Consider the following 26,791-nt stretch of genomic DNA (forward strand, 5'->3'; position numbering starts at 1 on the left):
ATCTTAAGAGTGTCAGTGCCTAATCAATAAGGATGTATAAAGAGCCTGCTATGTATCAGATGCTATGCTAGGTTCTGGAAATACTAATACAAAAGTGAGACAGTTCCTGTCCTCCTTTTACTAGGGGAATGGATGGTAAATGTTCACAGAGGAGTGTTTTGTTGTTCAGTCATTTTTCAGTCATGACCAACGTCTCATGACCCCTTTGGGTTTTCTTCGCAGATACTTGAGTGGTTTGTCATTTTCTTCTCCAGCTCATTTGACAGATGAGGAAACTGAGGCAAACAGAGTTAAGTGGCTTGCCCAGGGTCACATAGCTAGTGAGTGCTTGAGGTCAGATTTGAACTTGCTAACTCCAGGCTCAGCACACTTTCCACTGTGCCAGCTAGCTGCCCTTCATAGATGAGCAGATACAGGTTACATACCCACTAAATACAGTGGAGAGGCCTTTTGAGCTGAGACTAAGGGATCCTAAGGGTTTGAGAGGTAGGGGTAAAGAGGGAGAGAATTACAGGCACAGGGGTAGAGCTGGGCAAAGACACAGACAAAGGAACTGGGATGTCATGTATGGGGAACAGCAAGTGTGGCTAAAGTCATTTAGTGGAAGAGGAAAAGTAATTAGTGATCAACCTGGAAAGATAATATAGGCTGGAACCATATTGTTCAGGGCTTTAAATGTCAAACATGGGATTCTGTATTTGATCCTAAAGGCAGCAGAGAGCCACCCAAGCTTTTGGAAGATAGGAATGTCAAGGTTAGGCCTGCACTGTAGGGGTATCAGTTTAGCAGCTGCAGAGATTCAGAGAGATCAAATTTTAAAAAATAAATTCTTGCCTGGACCCAAACACCCTGGGTTTCCCCTCCCCTTTGGCCCTGGACCAAAGGGGAGAAAAACCACAGTTAGGGAGCTGAGAGAATTGCCTGTGATGTTAGGCAAGTCTCTGCCCCTTGGAGCCTCAGTTCCCTCTTCTGCAAAGTGAGGGGGTTGAGCTAGATGGTTTCTATGGGCCCTTTCTATTTTGACATCGTATATTCTAAAATTCCTTTGAGCTCTGCCATTGTGTTTTAAGATCCCTCCCAGCTCTCACATTCAGTTCTCTTTGTTCCAAAGTCTCAAGTTCTGACATTTTATATTTCAGATTGTTTCCAACTGGAACATTCTGTGAGTCTGTGACTCGGAGAGAACCTCCACTCTCCCTCCCGACTATCTTCCCTGCTATATTGGTAAACACTCATGCACTTTCCCAGAGGTCCTAGCTTTCGTGGACTACCCCTGGGGAATGATTTCTGGGCACCTGGGCCAAAGCTGGCCTGCAAGGGTCAGATATTTTGGGGACAGGTGGGGTCTCAATGCCTCCCCTCCCGACACACCCCAACAAAGAGTAGCCATTGTTTCCAACTAGAGTGGAAAGTCTATTTGTGCCTAGAAATAGAGCAAGGGTTGAGAATGAGGAATGACTTTCCTAAAGCCCAAAGGGATTGGGGGGCCAGGGTGGGTGATCCCAAAGAAACAGTCACCTGGCCTGGGGCTGTGGTGTTTCCTGGACTGGGCTGTGGAAAGGGCGGTGATTAGGCCCAGGTTTCCTGTCTGAGCAAGAGGCACAGAGCTTGAGGGAGCTAAAAATATCCATCCCCAGGCAGCCTTTCCCAAGGGCACAGGCCTGGTGTTTGGATGGAACCTGTATACAAAGCTCCTTTGAGGGGGAGAGGGTATCGTCCTGCTGGTCAGCCCAGAAGCTGAAGTTGGAAGAATCAAGAATGTCAAGAGTTGGAACCTTAGAACATGCAATGTCAGGATTGGAAAGGGCCTCAGAGCACGGAATATCAGAGATAGAAACTTTAGAACATAGTATGTCAGTGATGGAAGTGACTCTAAGGTATAGAATGGTACTGGAAGGTACCTTAGAACATGGAATGTCAGGGCTGGAAGGGACCTTAGAACACGGAATGACAGTGTTGGGAAAATACCTTAGAACAAGTATATCAGAGAAAGAAATCTTAGAAGACAGACTACCATAAAAAGAAGGAATTTTAGAGCACATAATGTCAGTTAGAAGGGGCCTTAGAACACAGAATATTAGAGATAGAGACCTTAGAACACAGCATGTCCAAATTGGAAATGACTTTAGAACACAGAATGTCAGAGCAGGGAGTGACCTTAGAACAGATTATCAGAGAAAGACCTTGGTACACAGACTCTCAGTGATGGGAGAGACTTTAGAACGCAGAATGAGCTGGAAGGGCCCTTAGGACAGAAAACGTGAAATGTCAGAATCGTGGAATACAGTGACTTAGCCCTACCAATGGCAAGTGACCGGTCTCAGATCTCGTCTGTGGGAAGATGACAGATGGGATATGCAGGGCCCGAAGTCTACCAGGCCTGGGGAAAAACCTGGGCCACCAGGTGGAGCTCAAAATCTTAAAATGGATCCTTCCTCTAGATTTCAGCTATAGGGGAACAAACTTGCTAGGAATGGCTTGGACTGCCTTGGATGATAATAGTCATGTTTGCAAAGTGTTTTTCTCACAATAGACTCATGAGGTGGGGAATACAAATATCTCCATTTTGCAGATGAAAAACTGAGGCTTCTAGGTCAAATGGCTTCCCAAACAGTAAATGGTGGGTCTGGGATTCCAACCTAGCATGTTAGATTCCAATCCAGTACTATTTCAATAGTACTTTTGCTGCAAAGCTGCAGGGTTCACACTATGTCTTTGTGTGTGTGTTTCCTCTCAGCCACGAATTTATTTCCATTCAGGGTCTGGTGCTAAGCGCCCAAAATCTGTAGGCCACAGTCCCAAAGAACTTTGCTGGGATGAATCTCTATCAGGAGTCCTTCTACACAGGTTCTTCTGAGCCTCTCCCTCTTGTTTAGGGCATAGCCAGCTCAGAGGTCTGGAAGCTGCGGAGACCTGACTTCTTCCCTCTGTCCATATTCATAAGGCAGAGACACACGGATCCCTTCCTCCAAAGGTCTCCATTCTCCTCAGAAATCTCCAGCAGAATCACTCTTCCTGGGCCTGGACTCAGTGATACATAACTTCCACAAAAGCTTGTAGACTTATGAGTAGGAGGTAGAAGGAATGGAATCAGAGAACTACCAAGCCACCACTCACTGGCTCACGAGTCAGTCCTGCTGCTGGGGCAGCTAATTTTAATTACACTCCTCCAGCCATAGCACCTCAGAATGGAAGGGGACCTTGGAGGCCATCTGGTGCAATCCGTATCTGCACAAGGGTTGCCTCCACAACATGTATGATAAAGGTCAGATATGCTCATCCTGCCGGTAACTTCTGAGAATGGAGACAATGAAGCCATGTGTCTGCGTCTGTCTTTGGAGACTTCCAGAAGCCTCCCATTCCACTTGAGTGACTAATTATCAGTTTTTTTCCTTACATCTAACCTGAATCTCCCTCTTTACAAAGCCCTTCTCCCCACAACCGCACCCTCAATTTCTCCTTGTGCTGCCTTCTGAGCCCAATACTTCCCTCCCCTGATGATGTGACATCCATTTAAACACTTGAAGATAGCTATAGGTCTCCCCCAAGGCTTCTCCAGGCTAAACATCCCCAGTTTCTTCAATTATTATTACTATTATCATTCAGTCATTTCAGTCAAGTCCAACTCTTTGTGATACCCTTTGGGGTATTCTTGGCAAAAATATTGGAGGGATTTGCCATTTCCAGCTCATTTTTACAGATGAGGAAACTGAGGCAAACAGGGTTAAGTGGCTTGCCCAGGGTCACACAGCTAGTAAGTGTCCAAGGCTGGATTTGAACTCAGGTCTTCCTGATTCCAGGCCTAGTACTCTACCCACTGGGCCACTTAACTGCCCAACAAAATATTACATGGCGTACTCCAGAAGCCCTTCATTAACTTACTCATCCTCCTCTGGGTGCTCTGTTCTTCCTAGAAAGTAGCAAAACCCAAACTAACAATACTTTAGATGTGGTCTGACTGGGGCAGAGGATAGAACTATCACTACCCTCCCAGACACTGCACCCCATTCAATGTAGACTAAGACCTCATGAGCTTTTTCAGCTGCCTTATCACTTGTTTGATTCGTATTGAGCTTGCTGTCCATTAAGAACATCAAGATCTTTTTTAGCCATATCTTCCTCATCTCTTACATAAGAAGTTGATTTTTTGAACCAAAGTTTAAGACTTTACTTTCGTCTCTCTCATTCTATCTTACTAGGTTTGGCCCAATGTCTTAGTCTTTTGAAAATCAATGCATTCCCTCTAAACAGAAGCAACATAATAAACCCAGTTGTTCTGCTTGCCCATAACTGCTATCTCATGCTCTCTCAGTGTTAACAGGCTCAGTCTGTCATTGCATGACTGGTGCAGTTTCATGAACTGCCCAAGCCTTTATTTACTCAGCTGTGTGTGGGACTGAGTACTGGATTTGGAGTCAGGAGACCTAGATTTGAACCCTGGCTCTGCTGGTTATATGCTGACCTAGAGCAGTCACAGGTCACTTGTTGTGTGACCTTGGGTAAATCAATTCCCCCTTCTGGTCTTCAGTTTCCTCCTATGTAAAATGAAGATATTATTTCCATCACTACAAATAACAAATACCTGTTTTGCAGGATAGAATATAAGTTCCTTGAGGTCAGGGACTGTTTCTTTTTATTTTTATATCCCTGAGGTTTAGCATAGTATCTGGTGCTTAGTAGGTGCTTAATAAATGATTGTTGTTTGATTGCTTACTTACCTCATAGGGTAGTTGAGATGGCAGTACTTTGTAAACTACTCTAGGGGGAGGAGAGAAGAAGGGGTCATTTTCATGAGTCCTACTCCAATGTCTTCTTCCAGATCGTAGATCCCATATTTCAAGCTGCTATTGCTCACTGTGTCTTCTAGGCCAACCTCTCACTTTTTACAGAAGAGGAAATTAAGGCTTAGGGAGGTGAAGTGAAGGCTACATAGTGAAGTAGTTGCTCCTCAATATCACATACCCTCTAGTTTTCAATTAATTTCTAATATGTGCTTCCAAGATCCTTTATTGAATGTAATTTTTTTTGTTGTATTATGGTCAGAAAACGGTGCATTTAATATTCCTGCTTTTTTGCGTTTGTTTATGAGGTTTTTATGCCTTAATACTTAGTCAATTTTTGTAAAGGTGCCATGTGTAGCTGAGAAAAAGGTATACTTCTTTCTACTTCCATTCAGTTTTCTCCAGTGGTCCATCATATCTAATTTTCCTAAAATTATATTCATCCCCTTAACTTCTTTCTTGTCTATTTTATGGTTATATTTATGTCATTTGGAGATGGGCAAATTGAGATCCTTCACTAGTATAGTTTCATTAACTGCTGTCTCCTGTAACTTATTTAACTTCTCCTTTAAGAATTTGGATGCTATGCCACTTGCTACCTTTTTGCAAAATGTAATTTCCCTGCTTATCTCTTTTGATTAGGTCTGTTTTTGTTTTTGCTTTGTCTGAGATCATAACTGATACTCCTGCCTTTTTTTTCTTACTTCAATTGAAGCATAATAGATTCTGTTCCAGCTCCTTATTTTAACTATGTCCTTCTGTTTCAAATATTTCTTGTAAACAACATATTGTTGAATTCTGGTTTTTATTTTGCTCTCTGCTTCTGTGTTATGGGTGAGTTCATCCACATTCACCCTACCAGCTCAGGCAGGGCCTAGCACACTGGACCTTTAGACTGTAAGGATGCCATGAGAAGCAGCATGTTTTATCTGAGATCGTCCCTAGCTAAATGTGATGGTTAGATTCCACAAGATGGCTTCTATTGGTCACGGCAATTCACAATGACATTTATCAAGGAGGGAAAGGGTTATGATCTGCAAAGGTGCAGAGAATACTTACAAGGACCCTGGGTCCTTGAAGGATGGAAGTAAATACACCCCTACATCCCTGCGTGATAGACTTTGAGTCATTGACCCTTGGAATGTCAATCCAGGGGGCCCTGGGAAGCTGCCCAAATTAAACCTCTTGGAGGGAGATGGTAGCATTGTTTTTAGGAGGAAATGAAAAGTTGGGGAGGCAGGTGGGGGAGATGGAAAGCAATTGGGAATGTTCAAACTTCACTGGGGGCACTACTCAGGTTTCCCCAAACAAACAGACACATCAGTTACTACAAAGTCATCCACTTTTTATAAAGTATGAGTTAGTCTCCAGGAACATATACAACAAACCCAACCCTCTCAGGCCCCCAACTTCCTGTGCCCTACCCCACACACTCCTGAGGGCTGCTGGATTTTCCCTTCCCCCTTCCTCGTAGGCAGAGGGCAATAGCTGGGAACAGGACAACAGGTATTGCCTCAGCGGGAAACCCCTGAACACAAAGGGTCTCTCCCAGACTTGTCTGAGTCTTTTATGGGACTGGGGAGGTGAAGCAGCAGAAGAAAAAGGTACTTTAAATTCCAGGACAAGTGCCCAAGGCTGGGGGGGGAGGTGGTAAGAGGAGAGGAGCATGCCTCGAATTGCTTTAATAACTCGGACAGAGAGTCAGGAGTCTTCTGTCTTCATCCTGGTTCTGCCACACCCTTGTGTGACCTTGGGAAACTTGCTTTTCTTCTCTGGGCCTCAGTTTTCCCTATCTGTGAAATCAAAGGGTTGAACTGATGGCCTCTAAGGTCCCTGATAACTCTGATGTTATATGTTGTATGCTGTGATCCTCTTACTTCAAGCTCCCCTCCATGATGAAGGAGGTGAAGGTCGCCTTCCTTGCCAGACCTGCTCTCATCCACCTCTGCCACCCACTCCACTCCACCCCACCCAGCCTGCTGAAAGTACTCTCTCTGCAAGTGTCCCTAGAGCACAAAGTCTGTAAAGTTCCTTTGCTCCTATTTTTGTATCAATAATACTGAACCCAGGACCCCGAACTGTAGTTAGGTGCTTACATTTTTGGTGGATTTGATTTTTTTATTCTAAAATCCTTGCCAGCTTTAATATTTTACATTCAAAGGAGTCTTCCAGCTCTGACATTCTCTTATGGTAAGCCTCTGTTTTCTCCACCCATAAAATGGGACCAAGCTTCCCGTAGAATATTTTCTCCCTCAATCAGACCCATGAGGTCAACTCAGTCCGAGGGCTCTGTGCTACTTTAAGCTATGCTCCTGTTCCCAGGGCTTGGAAGGGGAGAATGTTAGCCTTTGGCTCTAGAGTTTACTTCTGCTTTGTCCCATGTGCCTGAATTTTAAAAGGAGAAAAAACATGGGTTTATTATCCATGATGAAGAGAATCAGGAAAAGGGAGGTATGGAAGCATAAAACCAGAACTGGAAGGGACCTGAAAGGTCCCTGAGTCCAAGCCCTTCACAGACTCTTTGAAAGCGACTACCAAAAAGGCCCTGAAAGGGTACCTAGTGCCACCTGTCCCTGGGCAAGAATTCCTTCTATATCACTCCAGACAAATGTTAATCCAGTCTTTCTCTAAAGCCCAGCAATGCCGGGGAACTCATTCTGTCCTAAGGCAGTACATTCCACTTTGGGAATGCTCTAGTCACATGAAATTATTACTATTAGGTCTTTTTTGGGACCCAAATTTGCCTTTATGTAACTCCCTGTCCCACCAGGCTCAAAGTTGGATCTTCTGAGGCACAGAAGACTAAGACTGATCCTTTTCCCTCATGACAGCTCTTTAGATTTTTGAAGGCAATGAGTATCTCTCCCTCCCACCCCAAATCATCCCCTAGTTAAACATCCACGGTCACTTAATGCTTTAAATACAGAAGGACTTTTTCCCATCTTTCGCCGGCCTTAAATATACCAACAGGTTACTTTTTTCAGTCAGAGTAAACTGAGGCTGACGTGGTATGTAGTGGTCTGTCCCAATGCATCCATCCAGGCAGTGGTAGAGCCCAGGGTGCCTATCTCCCAGTCAGCAGCCTCTCTACTTTCTGACACTAACTCTGGATGTCCAATCCAGTCAGTCATGGCTCTATCCTGGTGCCATGCAGGTTGGGGTGTCAAATGTCTACCTCCTTCTTGTCTCCTCAAAGAAAAACCCTGCTCTGTCTAATGGACACCTCCACATCCTTTGTGCCTAAACAGCCCATAGCCCTTCTCTTGGCTGCCTCCCATTCTCACCCAAATGGAGTATAGGGGACGTGCAGAGCTTAGGACTAAGATGCGTGAGTCACTCTGGCCCTAAAGCCGAGCATCCTTGTTGTCCTCACTGCTTCCAGTCTGGCCACTGTCCAGGGTACTGGGATTTTGAAGCACTATCTTGTTGTCAACTACTGGTGGCTGAACATGGCGGGCAAACCTGACAAACCTCTGGCCAGCCAGGAAGTAGAGCACAGGGTCCAAGAAGCTGTTGGCACTGGCAAGTGGGCGAGTGACCTTATATGCTATGTTGATAGCATTGAGGGACCAACAGCCCACATCCAGAGATCGAAAAGCATAGTAGAGCGTACGGGTGACGTGGAAGGGGAGGAAGCAGAGAGAAAAAACAACCAAGACCAGAATAATCATCCTCAGAGACTTGCGCTTAGACCGAGAGAGACGGGACTGTCCCGTTGTGGGCCGCAGAAGCTGCCGCATCATCAGCGTGTAGCACACCAGGATGATTAGGAAGGGAATAACAAAGAGCAACACAAGGATGGCCGAGCTGTATGCCACAAAGTCGTCAAACAAGGCACGGGATGATGTATCATGGCAAGTGATCCCCTCGGGCCGGCTGCTGGTGGTGACAAAGTATAACACAGGTGACTGACAGCCAATCACTATGACCCACACGATGGCGGCTGCTCGTCGAGCATAGCGCACGTTGCCCCAGCGCAGTGACTGCAGAGGGTAGCAGATGCCCAGGAAGCGGTGGATGCTAATACACAGCAGGAAGAGGATGCTGCCATAGAGGTTGGTATAGAAGAGGAACCGGACAAGCTTGCAGAGGGTTGTGCTAAAGGGCCAGTGGTCACCTTGGGAATAGTAGTAGACGAGGAGGGGCAAAGAGACCACGTAGAGGGTGTCAGATATGGCGAGGTTGAACATAAAGGTGGTGGTGGAGTTCCACGTCTTAATCCGGCAGAGGAAAACGTAGAGGGCCAGGGCATTGAGACAGAGGCCTAGCACACAAACCACACTGTAGGACACAGGCAGCAGTATGTACTTAAAGTCCTCGTCAAACTTGCACTTGTAAGGATGCTCATTCACCCCCAGAGAGCTGTTAGCACTTCGGTTCCAGGGGAAGATGGTGGTACTCTCCATTGCCCTGAAACGACAGGTGAGAGACTATCAAGAACCTTGCCTTCCCATGACCTAATATTCAAAAATTAATTATTGGCTATTCAATTCATTATCCAAGAGATTATTGGAACTATAAGAGCATAGGAAGTTAGATTTAGCACCTGAGAGATTATCAAGCACAACCCTCTCATTTTATTTATTTATTTTTGTGGGGCAATCGGGGTTAAGTGGCTTGCCCAGGGTCACACAGCTAGTGAGTATCATGTGTCTGAGGCCAGATTTGAACTCAGGTCCTCCTGACTCCAGGGCTGGTGCTCTATCCACTGTGCCACCTAGCTGCTCCTCTCTCATTTTACAGATAAGGAAACTAAGGCCTAGGGAAGTTAAGTAACTTGCACAAGGTTACATACAGAGCCAAGATCTTAAAGCCCTTTTCTGCAACAATGGGCTTTAAATCAAAAGTCCTGAGTTCAAATACGAGGAAGCAACCTGTAAACCTGTGAAATTATGTAAAAGCATAGGATTTGGGTGAGAATGGATTATACTAATATTATACTAATAACTTAGTTCAAATCTCAGCGCAGCTGCTTACTGGCTGTGCGCCCTTGGGCAAATTGGTCAATCCTTCAGAGCCTCAGTGACCTCTATAAAATGTGGGTGTTGGACTTTACGGCCCCTCCTATCTTCATCATCATCCTTTTATCTTTAAGGCCTCCTCTTCAATGAATCCTAGTTCTGTTACTGACCAGGTATACAGCTATGAGCAAGTCACTTCACCCCTGGGCCTAATTTTTCTGGTATATAAAATTAAGTTTAATTATTTAAGATCTGCCTCAGACTTCTCTCTGGTTAATCCCTCTCCTCCACTCTCTTACCTCTCACACTGAATCAGTTCCCAAGTCCTGTTGACTTGCATTGCTATATAATATCTAGAATCCTTTCTCTCCTTCTTACCATCACAGAAACTGGGCAGCGCAATGGATAGAGTGCTGGCCATGGAGTCAGAAAGACCTGAGTTCTGATCCAACCTCAGACACTATGTGATCATAGGTAAGTCACTTAACCTCTATCTACTTCAGTATCCTCAACTGTAAAATGGGGTTAATAATAGCCTCTATCTCCCAGGGTTGTTGTGAGGAATAAATGAGATAATATTTGTATAGTGCTTAGGATAGTGTCTAGTACATAGTGAATGCTTAATAAATGCTTATATCTTTCCTCCCTGGGAGAAGGGACTGCTTCTATGCCCTGCATCTTTCTATGCCCAGAATCTAATATAAGTGCCTGGAATACAGTAGGTACTTAATAAATGCTTTTAGTGATTGATTGATAGGTTCTACCCACAACCATCTACTCCCTCAGTAAAAATTTAAAGAATTTTTACAAGTGCTTTTTTTCTTAAAGGCTCTTGCCACCCTCCCAGCAGCATTTATGAATGGGAGGGAGAAGCTACAAATTTAAAAGAAAATCTCTAAATTTAGAAAGTACCTACATTAAAAACTCATTGGGTATATCCCAAAAAGATCACAAAAAAAGGGGAAACAGCCTACATGTGCAAAAATATATATAGCCCTTTTTGTGATGGCAAAATATTGGAAATTGAGGGGATGCCCATCAATTGGGGAACTGCTGAACAAACTGTAGTATATGAATGTAATGGAATACTATTGTGCAATAAGGAATACAATAAGGCAGATTTCAGAAAATCCTGGAAAGATTTGAACGAACTGACGCAAAGTGAAATGAGCAAAACCAGGAAAACAGTGTACACAGTATCAACAACATTGTGTGATGATTAACTGCATGACTCAGCTCTTCTCAGCAACACAGTAATCCAGGACAAGTAAAAAGGACTCACAAAGGAAAATGTTATTCATATCTACATAAAGAACTGATAGACTCTGAATGTAGATCGAAGCATTGTTTTACTTTTTGGTGAGGTAATCAGGGTTAAGTGACTTGCCCTGGATCACATAGTTAGTAAGTGTCAAGTGTGTCTGAGGTAGAATTTGAACTCAGGTTCTCCTGACTCCAAGGCTAGAGCTCAATCCACTGTGCCACCTAGCTGCCCCTAAAGCATATCTTTTTTTCACTTACCTTATTTAATCTCTTCTTTCACAACTGTGACTAATATGGGAGATTTTTTACATGACAACACATGTAAAGACTATATCATACTGGCTACCATTTTCAGCAGAGGGGAGGGAGAAAAATTTGGAACTCAAAATCTCATAAAAATGAATGCTAAAAATTTTCTCGATATGTAACTACGGAAAAAAATAAAACACTATTTAAAAAACTATAGAATCTATTCTATTCATACCTCTTTATGTCCTTCCTATTCCATCTAAAAATGTTCTTGGTGTGATCTGATTTAGCACAGATTTATGCTAAACTTCCAGTAGATTCGTTTTGCCTTGTACTCATTTTGCTGTTTTGTGGGCTGGTACTACTTACAATCTTCCACCACTGTCCTCCACTTTGTGTTCTAAACTACCCTTAACTTTGGCTTTCATGTTTCCCAGCCTGGCAAGGAGATTGAGGTGCTTTCTGAGTTCTTTTGACTTCATTGTAGCCCTTGCTTTATATCAGTTAAACTGTAAGAAATGGTCATAGTCTGTACCAATGTCTAAGTTTTATCCAACTCCCATTTTTGACGTTAACAGCTTGTTTGAATAAATCATGTTGGAACTGTGGTGATAAAAAAAAAACTCATTAGGCTCAGATTCTTATAATCTAGTCACAGCTCAGATTCTTAAAATCTAGCCACTGCTTAGATTCTTATAATCTAACCACTGCTTACCCATGTTCAGACTGCTTAAGAGTCTGCCCAATATGATGGATTTTCTAATAAACCTTGTCTTTGGCTGAAAGAAGGCTTGGGTCGAATTCTTTTGGGCAGGACCCGAGTGTTGTGATTTTGGAGTCCCAGCACTCCTGAACCCCTAAACCGCATCATTTTGGTGGCCCGTAAGGAGAAACTGCCTAACCCCAAGTTCTTCTCCAGCCTGGACTGGAAGGTATGTAAGCCTCCTCCCTCCCCTCCCTTTCTTGCTCTGCAGTTGGGTTCACTCTCCAAGCACCAAGGCTTGGAGGTGCTTTTCTGGCAGACAGTTACAAGGCTGTCTTGCACTTCGCCTGACACTCTCAAGCTCTCGGTCCACTGGGTTGGTTCAAGACCATGGACCTGGGTACACCCTCCGCAGCATAGAGGACAAGGACGGACGCCCTATCCAGAAGTATATCTGTTAATTCCCTCGGTGCTAGGGAATTGGGAAAAACTGCAGTTGCTTTTTGGTTCCCTGAGGCTTACTTACTCCCTTTCCTCTACACCTCTGAATCCTCCTTCATGGAGGTTACAGGGAAAGTTCGAGCAACTAAAAATATCTTGGCAGATTTTGGAGGTTTTGTAATTGATCATTAAGGAGTTGAGAACCCCTCCTTACAACCTTGGTCACCCTTTCCTTCTACTTCCTTCGCTTGAGTACTTTTGGTTTTGCCCTCCCCCACCTGGGGAAAAGGAAGGAGGGGGGAGGGGCAGCAGCTACAGCATGGGCCCCACTGGCATTGGCCTTGGGCTCTGGGGCAATCTTTGTCTGGAAGCATCACCCAGGTTCAGTACATCCTGCTCAAGGTAAAGAAGCTAGCCTCCAAACTTGGGTAAGCATGCTCTTTTAAATTTGTAGTTTTAACTGTTAACGATGAGATGTTGATTCTCTGTGTAAAGTAATTTGGAAGTGCATTTAACAAAACTGAAGCCACCTGATTGGTAATGGGTTTGTTTCACGTTTCAAATTGGTGAACTTTCTGTATCAGTTATGTGAAGCAACTTTTCATAATTTGATTACTGCTAAAATAATTTAGCTATTGTTGGTTATTGTTTTAATGTGTAAACTAGCCAAAAAGCTTGTTTTGTTTATGTATGGCTTGCTGAGAATTTGCAAGTGTATAGGAATCTCTAATGATTGGCTTTTTACATTAGGATAAATTTAAGTTTTGAGATGTAAATCCTGGAAAAGTTTTTCCTAAGCTGTGATTAGTAAAACTTGCTGTTTAAGGTAAAAGCTCATAGGATTTTATTTTGAGTTGTCTGTCATAATCCATTGATAATCAATAATCCACCATCTGAGAGAAATGCCACAAGCTACTCAGAGAAGGTGATGCTGGTGGGAAGTCAGCATTGGGAAAAGCTGAGAGGACAATTTTAGCCTCAGTCTAAGATGGGATCCTCCTGGCTCAGTTTCCCCATTATGTTCCTTTGAAAGGGAATGTTACCCACCTGGCTATTCCTGAGTCTGGCTATGAGGTGGGTTTGATACTGCATGGTTGGAAAACTGAATTATCTGAATCGAAATAGAGCTAAGGATGTTTTATTTTCTCATTTGGGCCCTAAATCTAGTCACTGTTTTATATCTGGGCCCTGCAGTCTTTTCTGTCAGATTTGTGTCTTCCAGACTACAGGCCATTCACCTACAGTTGGTAGCAAACAGCTAGCACCAGCCAATGTCTCCCATCAATCCTGGATGCAGCCTGTGCTCAGTTCCAGTCAACTTCCTCTTTGGGATCCACTCGAGGCAGGGACAGCTCTATACCCCTTGCCAGCAGGAAGCAGTTTCAGAAGTTGAGAACTTCACCCCTTACCCCAAAAGAATTTGGGTTCCTATTTGTTTGAGGGGGGAATGATGAGGTTGGAATCTGGGCCCCAGAAAGGAAAAACCCTGGACTTTCCCACATGGCCAAATCTCTGGCTTCCCCTGAGGCTATAATCCCATCAACTGGCCTTTAATTGTGGCCACACCCAATCACCCTTCCATTGTTTTACCTCCCTATGGCCCCTGGCCATTTCCCACACTTAATCCTAGCTAGGCTCCATTGTCCAGGTCACAGGAGTTCTGTTCACCCCAGCTTACTGGCCACTCCCATCCAGATCTCCTTAGACCCCTCCTCCAGTCACCCCAAACTACTTGGCCACTCCTAGGTCCCTCCCACAGTCTTTCTGTACATAAAGTCCATCCTGTCTCCATTAAGATGCTCAGATTCTTATAATCTAACCACTGCTTACTCATGTTCAGACTCCTTAAGAGTCTGCCCAATATGATGGATGTTGTAATAAACCTTGTCTTTGGCTGAAAAAAAAAAACAACTCATCAGATGTTTTCTACATTCTAAAAGACAAATTCTGTGTATTGCTGAAAGGATGCCTGAAGCCTAGGTTTAGATAGGATTGCCTATTCATTATTCTGTGCCCTGGATAAATTAGACTCTGTGTCTAGATTTCAGGAGTAGGAACACAATAGAATTCCATCTTAGTACTCTTGGAAGAAGAAGGAATTCTAAACTTTCTCATGACCACCAAAGTGCTTTGAAGATTTTAAAAGCAACAAAAGTCCTCTTAGATTACTGTGTGTATACTCAATCTTAAGTGCTTTTAAACTCAGAATAAAGTAATTAACAAAACCCCAAAACCTGATTTTGGAAGTTAAATCAAACAATCTGAAAATTCTCCAGTTTTCTGTTATGTTCTAGATCCCAGAGGTTCCCAAATTTATTTGGCCTACTGCCCTCTTTACAAAAAAAAAAAAATTACTCAGCACCGCACTGGAAATCTACTTTCTTTAACCCTTTAACAGTTTTTTTTAAAATTTGTGTCATTTCAAAAAAAAATAAATGACGCATCTTACATTTAATAATTTATTATAAATTTGTGGACTTTTCCTGCATTGACATTTTGATGATGCATATTGCATCATTTAACAGAACAACATCATATTGTAAACAAGTCATTACACATACATATTCCTGTCAATGCAAGCTGGACTTGGAGACAATGAGCCACAGGCTAGTCTGCTAACACTTGCTTGTTAAGACCTATCAGCAGACTTGACCACTGATGGGTTATAACTTTCATTTTGTCAGTTTATTTGGAAAAAATGTAATCACTATGACTATTCTGTTACACAACCCATGAAACAAGTACCAAGTTTTTCAAAATTTTCTTCTCTTCTCTTCTTTCTTTGTGCTTCCACTGCCCCCTTATTTTTATTCAATGCCCCCCAATTGCACTTGAGGCTACTACCCCCCCATCATTCCAGTGGCCCCCAGGGGGTGGTATCACCTACTTTGGGAACTATGAATCATTCAGTCAATAAATATTTATTAAGCACTTCCTTTCACACCAGGCATTGTGCTAAGTACTAGAGTTACAAAGAAACACAAAAACAAGTTTCTCAAAGAGCTTATCATCTAATAGAAGGAGCAACATGCAAACAACTATATACCAAAAAGCTACATATACAAGATAAGCTGGAGATAATTAACAAAAAGCAGTTACTAGAATTAAGGGGGATCATGAAAGGCTTCCTGTAGAAGATGTTAGCTGGGACATGAAGAAAGACATAGAGGCCAAAGGTCGAATATTCCAGGTCTACCTGTTGTAGTATTCTTAAGTTTTATATTCAACCTGGCATTTATTTTTCCTATTAAAAAAGAATAATGTTTATTGCTATCTTTTGGGTTTTTTCTTTTACTGTCACCTGCAATTCCCAATGTTGTCCCAACAAGAAAACTATCTTATAACAAAGAATAAAAGAGAATAAGTTAGTTCAGCAAAACTAACCATCCTATCAACTGAGTCTTAGAACGTATGTATGATGTTCCGTAGCACCAAAAGCCTCTGCCCTCTGCAGAGAAAGGAGAAGGTTGAATTCTCCTATCTCTTCTTCAGGAACAACTTTGTTCATTATAATAATTTTTTTCAAAGTAAAAAAGTCAACACTTTTGGTTTCAATTTGGTTGAATTAAGATATCCCCCCCCCATCAAATGATTATTGTATCTTTTCAGTATTCTTCCCTACTTTCTCAGGCCATTAACCCTGCTCCAACTTCACTTCCCTGCATTCCCAATCCTGACCTCATAATTAACCAATTCAACTGCACACCGTCCTCTACTCTAGAATCCCTTGCCTCCTAATTATCTTATTTCCTATAACAAATGTTCTTCCAAACCTTATTTTCTCTAGCTTCCTAAAAACACCCCTATTCTCACTCTCTCAGCTGAAAACCTCACCTCTTATTTTACTAATAAAATTGAGACCATTTAGCATGAATGCATTATTTCCCTCTCTTTATTTCTTCATCATCATCATCATCATCACTGGCATTTATATACTGCTATAAGATTTGCAAAGTGATTTACATGTTATCTCATTTGATCCTCAGAACAATCCTGTAAATACTATTTTTATCCTCATTTTACAGATGAGGAAACTGAGGCTCAGAGAGGTTAGGTTGACTTGCCCAGGATCACACAACTAGTAAATGTCTGAGGCAGGATTTAAACTCAGTCCTTCCTGACTCCAAGTCCAGCACTCTATCATTCCCATTTTCTCCCAATCTCTCATAATGAGGGCCCTTCTCTTGGTCAAGGCCAAACCTTCCTCCTGTGTCCTTGCTTTCATCACCTGTTCTCCAGCAGGTTGCCCTCTCAATCATCCTCTCTCTTGCCCTCTAATCTTCAATCTCTTCCTACCTACTGGTTCCTTCCCTGATGTCTTCATATGTGCCCAAGTCTTCCATCCTTAAAAATTTTTTTTAAACTTCACTAATCACTACCATCCCCTCAAGCTATCGTCCTTTATCCTCATACTTTCTCAGCAAACACCCAGAAAAAGCTCTCTACTCACTGTTCTTACTCCCTCTCCTCCCACTGATTCCTCAACCCTTTGCCACTTTGCTTCTGATCTCATCACTCCACTGAAACTGCTCTTTCCAAAGTTACTAATGATATATTAATGACCAAATTGATTCTCAGTTCTTGTTTCTCATTACTTCTCCACTACATTTGACATCATTATCATGTTAATGAGGCTTATAGCAAAACATACAGTAACTATTTGTTACAATTTTCTTTTTTTATGGCCTGGCCTGTACTTAAAACAGACTAACCTTCAGGACTCTTAAGATCTGAGAGGCATCGTGATTTAATGTAAAGAGCTCTGGGTTTGGAGTCAATTGATCTGGGCTCAAATTCAAACTCTGTTCTGTTGACCTATGAGACCTTTCTGAGCCTCATTTTACTCATCAGTAAAATGTGAATGTTAAACTAGATGATCTTGAAGGCTCCTTCCAGCCCTAAATCTGAGTCCAACATCTTTCCCAACTCCTTTCCAGCATGGTCAACCCAAAGACTGGGACCTCAAAGACTGAGATTACTTGATAAATGTGGTGATTTGATTCACCAGAATTCTCAGGAAGGAGTTTGGAGACCTCGATTCTAGTCTTGCCTCATTTATTCCCTAGCTGTGTTACTTCAAGCAAGCCACTCCCCACACTGGGTAGAGCTCAGTCTTCCCCATCTGTAAAATTCTGGGAGACCATCATTACCATCCTTCCCTTTCTAAATTTAATGCACTTGGAATCCAGGGGACCTAGGTTTGAATTCTATTTCTGCTACTTACCAGGTGATCTTGGGTAAGTCATTTAACCTCTATGGGCCTCTATTTCTTCCTCCATTAAATGAAGGGATTGGTCTCTAAGTCCTACAAGTCTGTTAACCTGCACATGAAAGTCCTGTGGTTCAAAACTGAAGAGGATGAAGAAGACTGGGGAATACTGTTTGGCTATACCTTCCTATATCCATCCATCCATCCGTGTGTGTGTGTGTGTGTGTGTGTGTGTGTGTGTAGCACTTGGTCATCTAAAAAGACATGGCCAAATACATTATCTGATCTCAATAAACTGGCATGGAAGTTTTGGTGCAAAGGATGCAGATATTCTCCTGGGTCTGTGTGAGCAGAATCTCACAAGGAGACAGGTTTCAGGTCAACATAAAAGGAGAGGACTAAAAGTCAGGAGATTTGTGTTCGAGGGCTGACTCTGCATTCCATTTCTTGCCTGCTTCTAGGACCACTGTAAATAATGAAGCAGAATGGTATAGGATACTGCACAAACATTTGAATCTCTGATAAAAGTACTCCTCTGATGCCTCATCTTATTATTAAGATAATCCTGATTTTCAGAAGAGATCACAAACTCTGGCAAATTAGAAAAGCTTCAAGGAGGCTCTTGAGAAGCTAGAACACTGGGCCAAATCTAATAGGAGGGAATTTAATGGAAAGAAACATAGTTTTATACTCTGGTACAAAAAATCAATTTCCAACGTATAAGATGGGAGAGATGTGTTTAGGCAATAGTTTATATGGCTGGGGGAGAGAAGGTCTGAGCATCTTAATGGATTGAAAGTTCTATGAGCCAACTATTTGAAATCCTAGCCAAGAAAACTAATGAGATCTTGGGTTATATAATATTTATATATAATATATCTTTATATATAATATACATATAACATTTATATAAAATTTTAAGGTTTGCAAAGCACTTTACATATATTGGGCAGCTAAATGAATAGAGTGGATAGAATGCCAGCCCTGGAGTCAGGAAGATTCATCTGGCCACAGACACATACTAGCTGAGTAACACTGGGCAAGTCACTTAACAATGTGTGCCTCAGTTTCCTTATCTGTAAAATGAGCTGGAGAAGGAAATGGCAAGCCACCTCCAGTATCCTTGGCCAAGAAAACCCCAAATAGGGCCACAAAGAGTCAGACACAACTGAAAACAACTGAACAAAATTTGCAGGCATTAACTCCTTTGATCCTCACAACAACTCTGAGATACCATTATTACCCCCATTTCACAGATAAGAAAATTAAGGCTAAGAAAGGTTCAATGACTTGCCTAGGGTCACAAAGCTACTGAATACCTGAGGATAAGATTTGAACTCAGGTCTCCTTGATTCAAAGTCCTACACTCTATCCCCTGTTCCACCTGGTACTGACCTATCTGGGCAGGTGTATCTGGAGCCCTAGTCAGATCACATCTAAAGTATTATGTTCAAATCTGTTCACCACATTTTAGGAAGGGCATTAGTCATCTGGAGAGTGTCCAGAGAGCCCTGATCAGAACTGTGAAAGGCCTCAAGTTCCCACCATATGGAAACCGCTTGATAGAACTGTAGATTTTTAGCTTTAAGAAGAGAATTAAATGGTTGCCTTGCCTCCAATCCCTCCCACCTCCAGTCCTTTTACACAGCTGCTGAAAGTGTATTCCTAAAGCACAGATCTAATCATGTTACTTTTTTGCTCAAAAACCTCTAGGCCTCCCTATTGTTCCATTTAAAGATAAAATACAAATTCCTATGTTTTGCCTATAAAGTCCTGCATATGACATATGACTTGAACCTATCTATCTAGACTGATTACAGTCTGGATATTACTGGAAATTATTCCTTCCCCCACCCATGCTCTACATTCCAGCCAAACTGACCCAACTACAGTTCCCTAAGTACACTCTATCCATCATCTTGTGCCTTTGCACAGGTTGTCCCACCCCCAATTCCCCAACCTGGAATGCTTTCCCTCCTCATTTCCAACTCTTGGAATTCCCGACTCCATTCAGGAGAGGGGAAGGAATAAGCATTTATATAGCATCTACTATGTACCAGGCACTTTACAGATATTATCTCAGTAGATCCTTACAACTACCCTGGGAAGTAGGCACTGTTATTATTCCCTTTTTATTGTTGAGGAAACTGAGTGAGCAGAAGTGACTTGACCAAGGTCACACAGCTAGTAAGGGTCTGAGATGAAATTTGAATTCAGGTCTTCCTGACCCCTGGCCTAGCTCTCTATCTGCTGTATACCACCTAGCTGCCTCCATTCACATAGCTGTGAGCCCCCCAAATGATCTTTTCTGTAACTGCCCAGTTATAACTGATGCCTCTGCCCAAATATTTGTATTTTATTGAAATATGGTCATCAAAATACACAAACTTGGTTTTCACAAAATATTTTGATTGCTGTATCTCAATATTGCTTTTCTTACTACATTTTATTTTATGCATAAACACAAGATTTGGAGAAAAGGTTCACCCATTGGCTTCACCAGTCTGCTTAAGGGGTCCACGACACAAAAAGGGTCAAGACCCTCGGGTCTAGATGGTCTGTGGTCAACAGGGACACAGACCTGGGTTGTGGTCTAGCTTTGGATCCATCACTAACTTTCTGTGTGACCCTAAGAAATTTATTTACTCTCTATGGGTCTCATCTTATAGGTAGTGAGCCAGAAGGGAATAAGTATTTCTATATAGCACCAAATATACCATAGGCATGGTGCTGAGCGCTTTTTATAAATATTATCTCATGTGAGTCTTACAACAACCCTGTAAGATAGGTACTATCACCATTTTTGCAGTTAAGGAAACTGAGGCAAAGGGAGGTTTTGTTTTGTTTTTTAAAGTAACTTGCCCAGAGTTAAAAAGCTATTAAGTGTCTGAGGCTGGATTTGAGCTCAAGTCTTTCTGATTCTAGGCCTAACTCTCTAACCAGCTACCTCTGGAACCTTAAGATTATCTCATAAAACAATCTCATCATACTTTGGAGAAAACTAAGGTCCACAGAAAAGAAAGGGCAAGCCTCGGGTCACATGGTTGGTAAATAGCACAGCCAAGACTTGAACCCAGATCCTCTAAGTCTAAATACATGGACCTTTCCACTGTCCCAAGCAGTTTCACTTATTTCCTCTGTAAAAAGAGATTAGACCAGATGAGGGATTAATATTCTTAGTGCCATGGGCTCCTCTGACAGTCTGGGGAAACCTAGGGACTCCTCAGAATCATGTGTTTAAATGCTAGAAAGAAAATACAAAGGAAATCAGGATATTGAAATAAAGATATAATTTTTCCCCAACCAACTTCACAAATCTGCTAGAATCTATCCATGAACTCCTGGAGGTCTCTGGACCCCACATTAAGAATTCCTGAAAATTTATTGTTTTATATTGAATCCTGTCTTATGGTCTGCTGTGTATATGGCAATGTTTTTTTTTTTCTTTTTCTCATTTTGTTTAAAATTTAAAAATTAAAAAAAAAAAGATTCCTGGACTGGATAACCTCCAAGGCCCTCATCAGTGCTGATGTTGTTTCAAGAGTTAGTTGCTGTTGTTCAGTCTCTTTGTGACCCCATTTGGAGTTTTCTTGGCAAAGATACTGGAATGGTTTGCCATTTCCTTCTCCAGCTCATTTTACAGATGAGAAAATTGGGCAAATGACTTGCCCAGGGTCACACAGCTAGCATCTGAGGCCAGATTTGAACTCATATCTTCCCAACTCCAGGCCAGTACTCTATCCATTGTACCACCTAACTTCAGGTCTTGAAGAGTTTAAGAGTTCAATATTCTATGTAGGCCATCTCAGGCCACTAGGTTTCTATTAAGTAAGCCACTGCCTGGATCAATTACTCTGTGGTTAAAGCTCAGAGCCAACAAGGACAAGGTCATGGGTTTGACCACTTGGCTCACCTACTTCCCCACCCTCCCCCATGGCCCTGAATTCCTCCAGATTCTCCTTGTCAGCAAAAATGCAACACAGAGAAATGGATGTTCCATTACCAAAGATGTTTCTTTTTGAAAATCCCATGACCAAGTGGCAAGGTGGGGGAGGTGGAGATGGCCAGCTGAGTGGGTGAAAGCATCCCTGTAGCCTCTGATGGTAGAACAGGATAGGAGAAACAGATGGTAGGAAAGATGAACAAGAAGAGTACTTCCCACACAGATAATGAAGAGGCCAATACTCTTCTAATCCAAGCCCACCAACTATACCAGTCATTCATTCATTGAGTCAATAAACATTTCCTATTAGGTAAAGACCACTGGGATTAGGGGGATGGAAACACAGAGATGGACCAGATCTGCTTCCAGACGGACCAGAATCTTCCTTCCACTTCTGGAGACTCAAGAAGCACCCATCATTGGACCCTGCAAGTACCTTCAAGACTATCTATCTAGGTCACCCCTTACACAACAGACATAGGCTCAAAGAGGGGAAGGGACTTGTACAAGGCCACAAAGCAAATTGTGTCAGTGCTGAGGATGAACTCTAGGTCTCCTGACTCCCAGCTCCACTCTGTCATACTATGGCCCTTTTGGTGAATCACTTACCCTCTTTGAGTCTCAGTCTTTCCATCTGTCCAGTGGGTATAATTATCCTTACCTACCTCATAACTCTATTTTAAGGAGCAGATGACATAAGATGAGTTGGGGAATCTACTTTCAAATAAGAGGCTGTACAGTTCTGAGGCACTATTTCTAACAGACCAATAAATGCTCATTGACCTAGGCTCTACTGACTCAGATGCAACCGCAGCCTGACTAAGCTGATGGCATTTGTAAAATGAAATAACAATCCTTGTATTAGCTTCCTTCCAGGGATGTTGGAAGGGGACTACAGAAGAGCTCAGAGTGGAAAGGGTCCTCAGGGGCCATCTAGTCCCACCTGCACCTAAACAAGAATCCCTCTTCAACATATTGCTACCCAGGCTCTGTCCAAAGATCTCCAAGGAAGGCGAATCCACTGCCTCTCATTCTGTTTGGGGGAAACTTGCATCCGCACATGGAGCCAAACTTGTCTTCTCTATTGCTTCCAGCCGTTGCTCTTGGTTCTGGGGCCAAGCAGACTAAGTCTAATTCCTCCCTATGGTAGCCTTTCAAATACTTGAATACAGCTCTCCTGCCTCTCCCTCGTTCCCACTCTTCTTCTCCAGGACAAACATCCCTTGTTCTTCAACTACTCCTCAAAGGCAGTGATAGAGTGTTAGACTTGGATTCCTCAATTCAAATCCTGCCACAGATACTTACGGGCTGTGTGACCTTGGCCAACCCTCTGAGACTCAGTTTCCTCATCTGTAAAATGGGGGTAATAATAGTACCTTCATCAGAATCGTCATGAGGATGAAATGAGATAACATGGAAAACTCTTTGCAAACCTTCAAGCATTATATAACTTCTAGTAATTATTGTTAATTATTATTAGGCATGGTCTCAAAGCCCTTGCCATGTTGGTCATCCTCCTTTGGAGGTTGATGAGCTTATCAATGTCTTTCCTGAAATGTGGCATTCAGACCTGGACACAACCAGGGCCTCAAGTTCCTCATCTTTAAAATGTAAAAGTTATAATTAATGACCTCTGAGGTCTGTTCCAGTTCTAAATTTTTGAAATGAAAATATGAATAGAAGTGTAACCAAGGCAAAGCACTCTGGGACTATCTCCTTCCTCATTCTGGATGCTACACAACTCTTAATCTAGCCCAAGGTCATATTAGCTATATTCACTGCCATATTTCACTGTTGATTCCTACCAAACATGTAGTCCACTTAAACACCCAGATCTTTGTCAGATTGAGATCCATCGAGTTAAGCCTTCACTACTGTGTTGTTGTTTAACTCTAGTATTTATCCATTATTAATTCTGGTCCAAAGTTCTGGCCTGGAGGCATGCTTTTGAATCTTCCCTTTGTTGTCCCTTTCAGCTTTGTGTCATCTGCAAAATTCATTATCAGACCATTTATACATCCATCCAAGTCATTGAACATTAAATGGTACAGAGATCAGGGCAAAACTCGGGGCCATAGGACTGGAGACCAACCTCTACAGTGACAACAGTATTTGTTAATGGTACATTACAGGAGTGGGGAATGTGTGTTGAGGCCCTGTAATGTACCATTAACAAACACTAGTCAGTTCTAATCATTCCACCATTTCCAAGTTTAGGCACAGTGTCCAGTACTTTGAACAGAATCTTGTCCACTTGTTAGGTCGTTTTCAGTTGTATCCAACTCTTTGTGACCCCATTTGGGGTTTTCTTGGCAAAGATACTGACGTGGTTTGCCATTTCCTTCTCCAGCTCATTTACAAATGAGGAAACTGAGGCAAACAAGGTTAAGTTATTTGCCTAGAGTCACACAACTCATAAGTATCTGAGGCCAAATTTGAACTCCAGAAGATTAGTCTTCCTGACTCCAGGCCTGGCACTCTATCCACTGTACAATAGCTGGCCCTGATCTTATATACAATAAGTGAATAATAAATGTTTATTGAATTGGAGCTAATTTACAAACTGTGAAATGCTATGAAAAGCGATACTGATGATAGTGATGATGTCTCCTACAAGGTTCTCTCAGATAGAAGGAGCTAGTTGGATGTTTTAGAAGATGACAGTCCTGCCCAGGTGTGACATCTGTCCAGATCAGACCACACCTGGCATACTATGTTCAGTTCTGGGACTAACCACATTTTAGAAAGGGCATAGACAAACTGGAGCTCATAGAGAGGGTGGAGAGGGGGCCAGAGTCTGGGCCATCTGAGAACTATTGAACAAACTGAAGGTGTTTAGCCAGCTCAAGAGAAGACTTAGCATTGTGTGACCCTGGACAAGTCACTTAACCTCAATTGACTAAAAAAAAGGAAAATGACCTGCCCAGGACCACAGGGGCACAATAGTTGTCTTCAAATATATGAAAGGCTAATTTGCACAAGGTGGGGGTTTTAGCTGAGATAAGAAAAAAGCCAAGGGAAGCCAGCAGGAGGAGATGAAAAGGATGAGGATTCCAGGTATGGGGGACAGCCAGGGGAAATACCCCAAGCCAGGTTATGAAGGGCTTACAGAGCCCAATAGGATTTGGATCCTGGAAGTAATAATGAGTGCTACTGGAGGTGATGGAATGGAAAAACCAAGGTTTCCTAACCCTAGCCCAGAAATTTTCCCTTTCCCATGAAGAAGGGATGGGAGACTCAGGTTATATGAAACCAAGCTAAGTTTCCTTAGATAAAACTTTTTTTTTTATTATTACAACAAAATCATTTCCTGGTTTAAGAATCATCAGTGGCTCCCCATGGCCTATAGGAAGAAGCCCCACCTCTTCCAGGAAGGTTTACCAGTTCATTACAAACCACATCAATCTTAGGATCAAAGGTTGGGGAGGGACCTTGGATCATGTAATCCAGCAGTTCTCAACCTTCTCCACCTCGGAACCCGTTTATACTCTTAATTATCAAGGATCCCAAAGAGGTTTTTATTTATGTAGCTCATATCAAATGATATTTGCCATTAGAAATTAAAACTGATCACTAAAGTATTTGTTTGTTTTTAAATTGCAAAAATAAATCCATTATATTAACATGACCTATTTTTGTACAAATAACTATTTTCCAAAACAAAACAATTTTGTAAGGAGTAGCACTTTTACATATTTTTACAAATCTTCCTATCTGACTTAATCAAAGACCATTAGATTCTCCCATGTGCTTCTGCATTCAATATATTGCAATATGTTGTTTTGATTGAAATATATGAAAAAAAATCTGGCCTCAGTTAGGAAAAGAGATGAGTGTTTAATTGGCAAACAACACCTTAGTATTATTATGAATAAATAAGAACCAGTCAGAAACGCCAGGAGTAGTGCAGTGGATAGAGTGTTAGCCCTGGAGTCAAAAGACCTGAGTTCAAACCTGGCCTCAGACACTTAGTAGCAGTGTGACCCTGTGCAAGTCACTTAACCCTGTTTGCCTCACTTTCCTCATCTATAAAATGAGCTAGAGAAGGAAATGATAAACCATTCCAGCAACATTGCCAAGAAAACCCCAAATGGAGTCATGAAGATCAGGCACAACTGAAAAATGACTAAACAACAAAATTATCATGCAAGTTTTGACGTCATGGATCCCCTGAAAGGGTGTCAGGGACTCCCATCGGTCCACAGACCATACTTTGAGATCTGCTGCTCTAATAATACCCTCAATTTTACACAGGAGGAAAGTGAAGCCCAGCAAAGAAAAGGGACTTGTCCATGGTCACACAGTAAGTCTTGGGACAGAGCCAGGGGCAGAACTCGGACATCCTGAACCTTAGCCCCGTGTTGTTCCCAAAGCACCACGGGTCTCTCTCTCCTTCCTCTATCATTGTCTGGCCCAGCTTTCACCCTCTCAGGAGGTCCAGCTGTAAAGGACATTAAGGAGGCACTTGTCCAGACAGGCCTTCAAGGCCACTCTCTCCTTTCTCTCTTTGTCTCGGGGTTTCCCTTGAAGAGAGAATCCCAAGGAAATGACTGTTCTCCATGCCCTTTGTTACAGCCCTGCCTCCAGTCCACCTGTCATTGTCCAAAGCAGCCTGGACCTCCTGGGACAGGGGGACCCCTCCCTGATGTTAGTTCCTACAGGGAACTCTAGGCCTCCTCGGGCCTGTGGGGGAAAAGCCATCACTGGATTTTCCTGGCAAAACCTAGCAAAAGCATCAAGAGCTTTAAGGCCGACTGGGGAAATCTCCCAGGGAACGCAATATCCTGTTGGGCTCAGTTTTTCCAGGTAAGATTGGAATCACAGAATCTTAAGAGTCACAAAAAACCTTGGAGGACACGTAGTCCATGCAGCCTGTCTCTTTAGAGGAATCCCTTCTACAAAATCCCCTGAAAGTGGTCATTCAACCTCTGCTTGAAGACCTCTAGAGTAGGAATTGTGTCTTTTCTTTGTAGTTGCATCTGCCCTATCTACAACTTCTGGTGCAAAGTAGGTACTTATCTAGACGTATTGTTTTATGACCTCTTAGGTTCCTTCCAACTTTAATTCTGAGAAGCTAGGTAAGGTGGTTCAGTGGAAAAAGTAGTGAACCTGGAGTCAGAAAAACCTGAGTTCGAATCCAGCCTTAGACACAGGCTATTTATATGACCCTGGGCATATCACTTAACGTCTCTGAGCCTCAGTTCCCTCATCTTTAAAATGGAAATATTAACTCCCTGAGTT

General features: G+C 42.5%; 1 protein-coding gene across 2 annotated transcripts in view; it reads right to left on the reverse strand.

Annotated features, from left to right (window-relative positions):
• Positions 1-6,099: 6,099 nt before the first annotated feature.
• Positions 6,100-26,791, reverse strand: part of P2RY2 (purinergic receptor P2Y2) — a 57,102-nt gene continuing 36,410 nt past the window's right edge. For both annotated transcript variants that reach the window (XM_027848224.1, XM_027848225.1), the window contains exon 2: positions 6,100-9,191. In XM_027848224.1, the coding sequence (XP_027704025.1) occupies positions 8,126-9,187 (1,062 nt within the window). In that variant the 5' untranslated portion in view covers positions 9,188-9,191 and the 3' untranslated portion in view covers positions 6,100-8,125. The remainder of the gene's footprint in view (positions 9,192-26,791) is intronic.

The sequence above is a fragment of the Vombatus ursinus genome, unplaced genomic scaffold (genome assembly GCF_900497805.2).
Source record: "Vombatus ursinus unplaced genomic scaffold, bare-nosed wombat genome assembly UNPS02005659.1, whole genome shotgun sequence".
In the NCBI taxonomy this organism is placed as follows: domain Eukaryota; kingdom Metazoa; phylum Chordata; class Mammalia; order Diprotodontia; family Vombatidae; genus Vombatus; species Vombatus ursinus.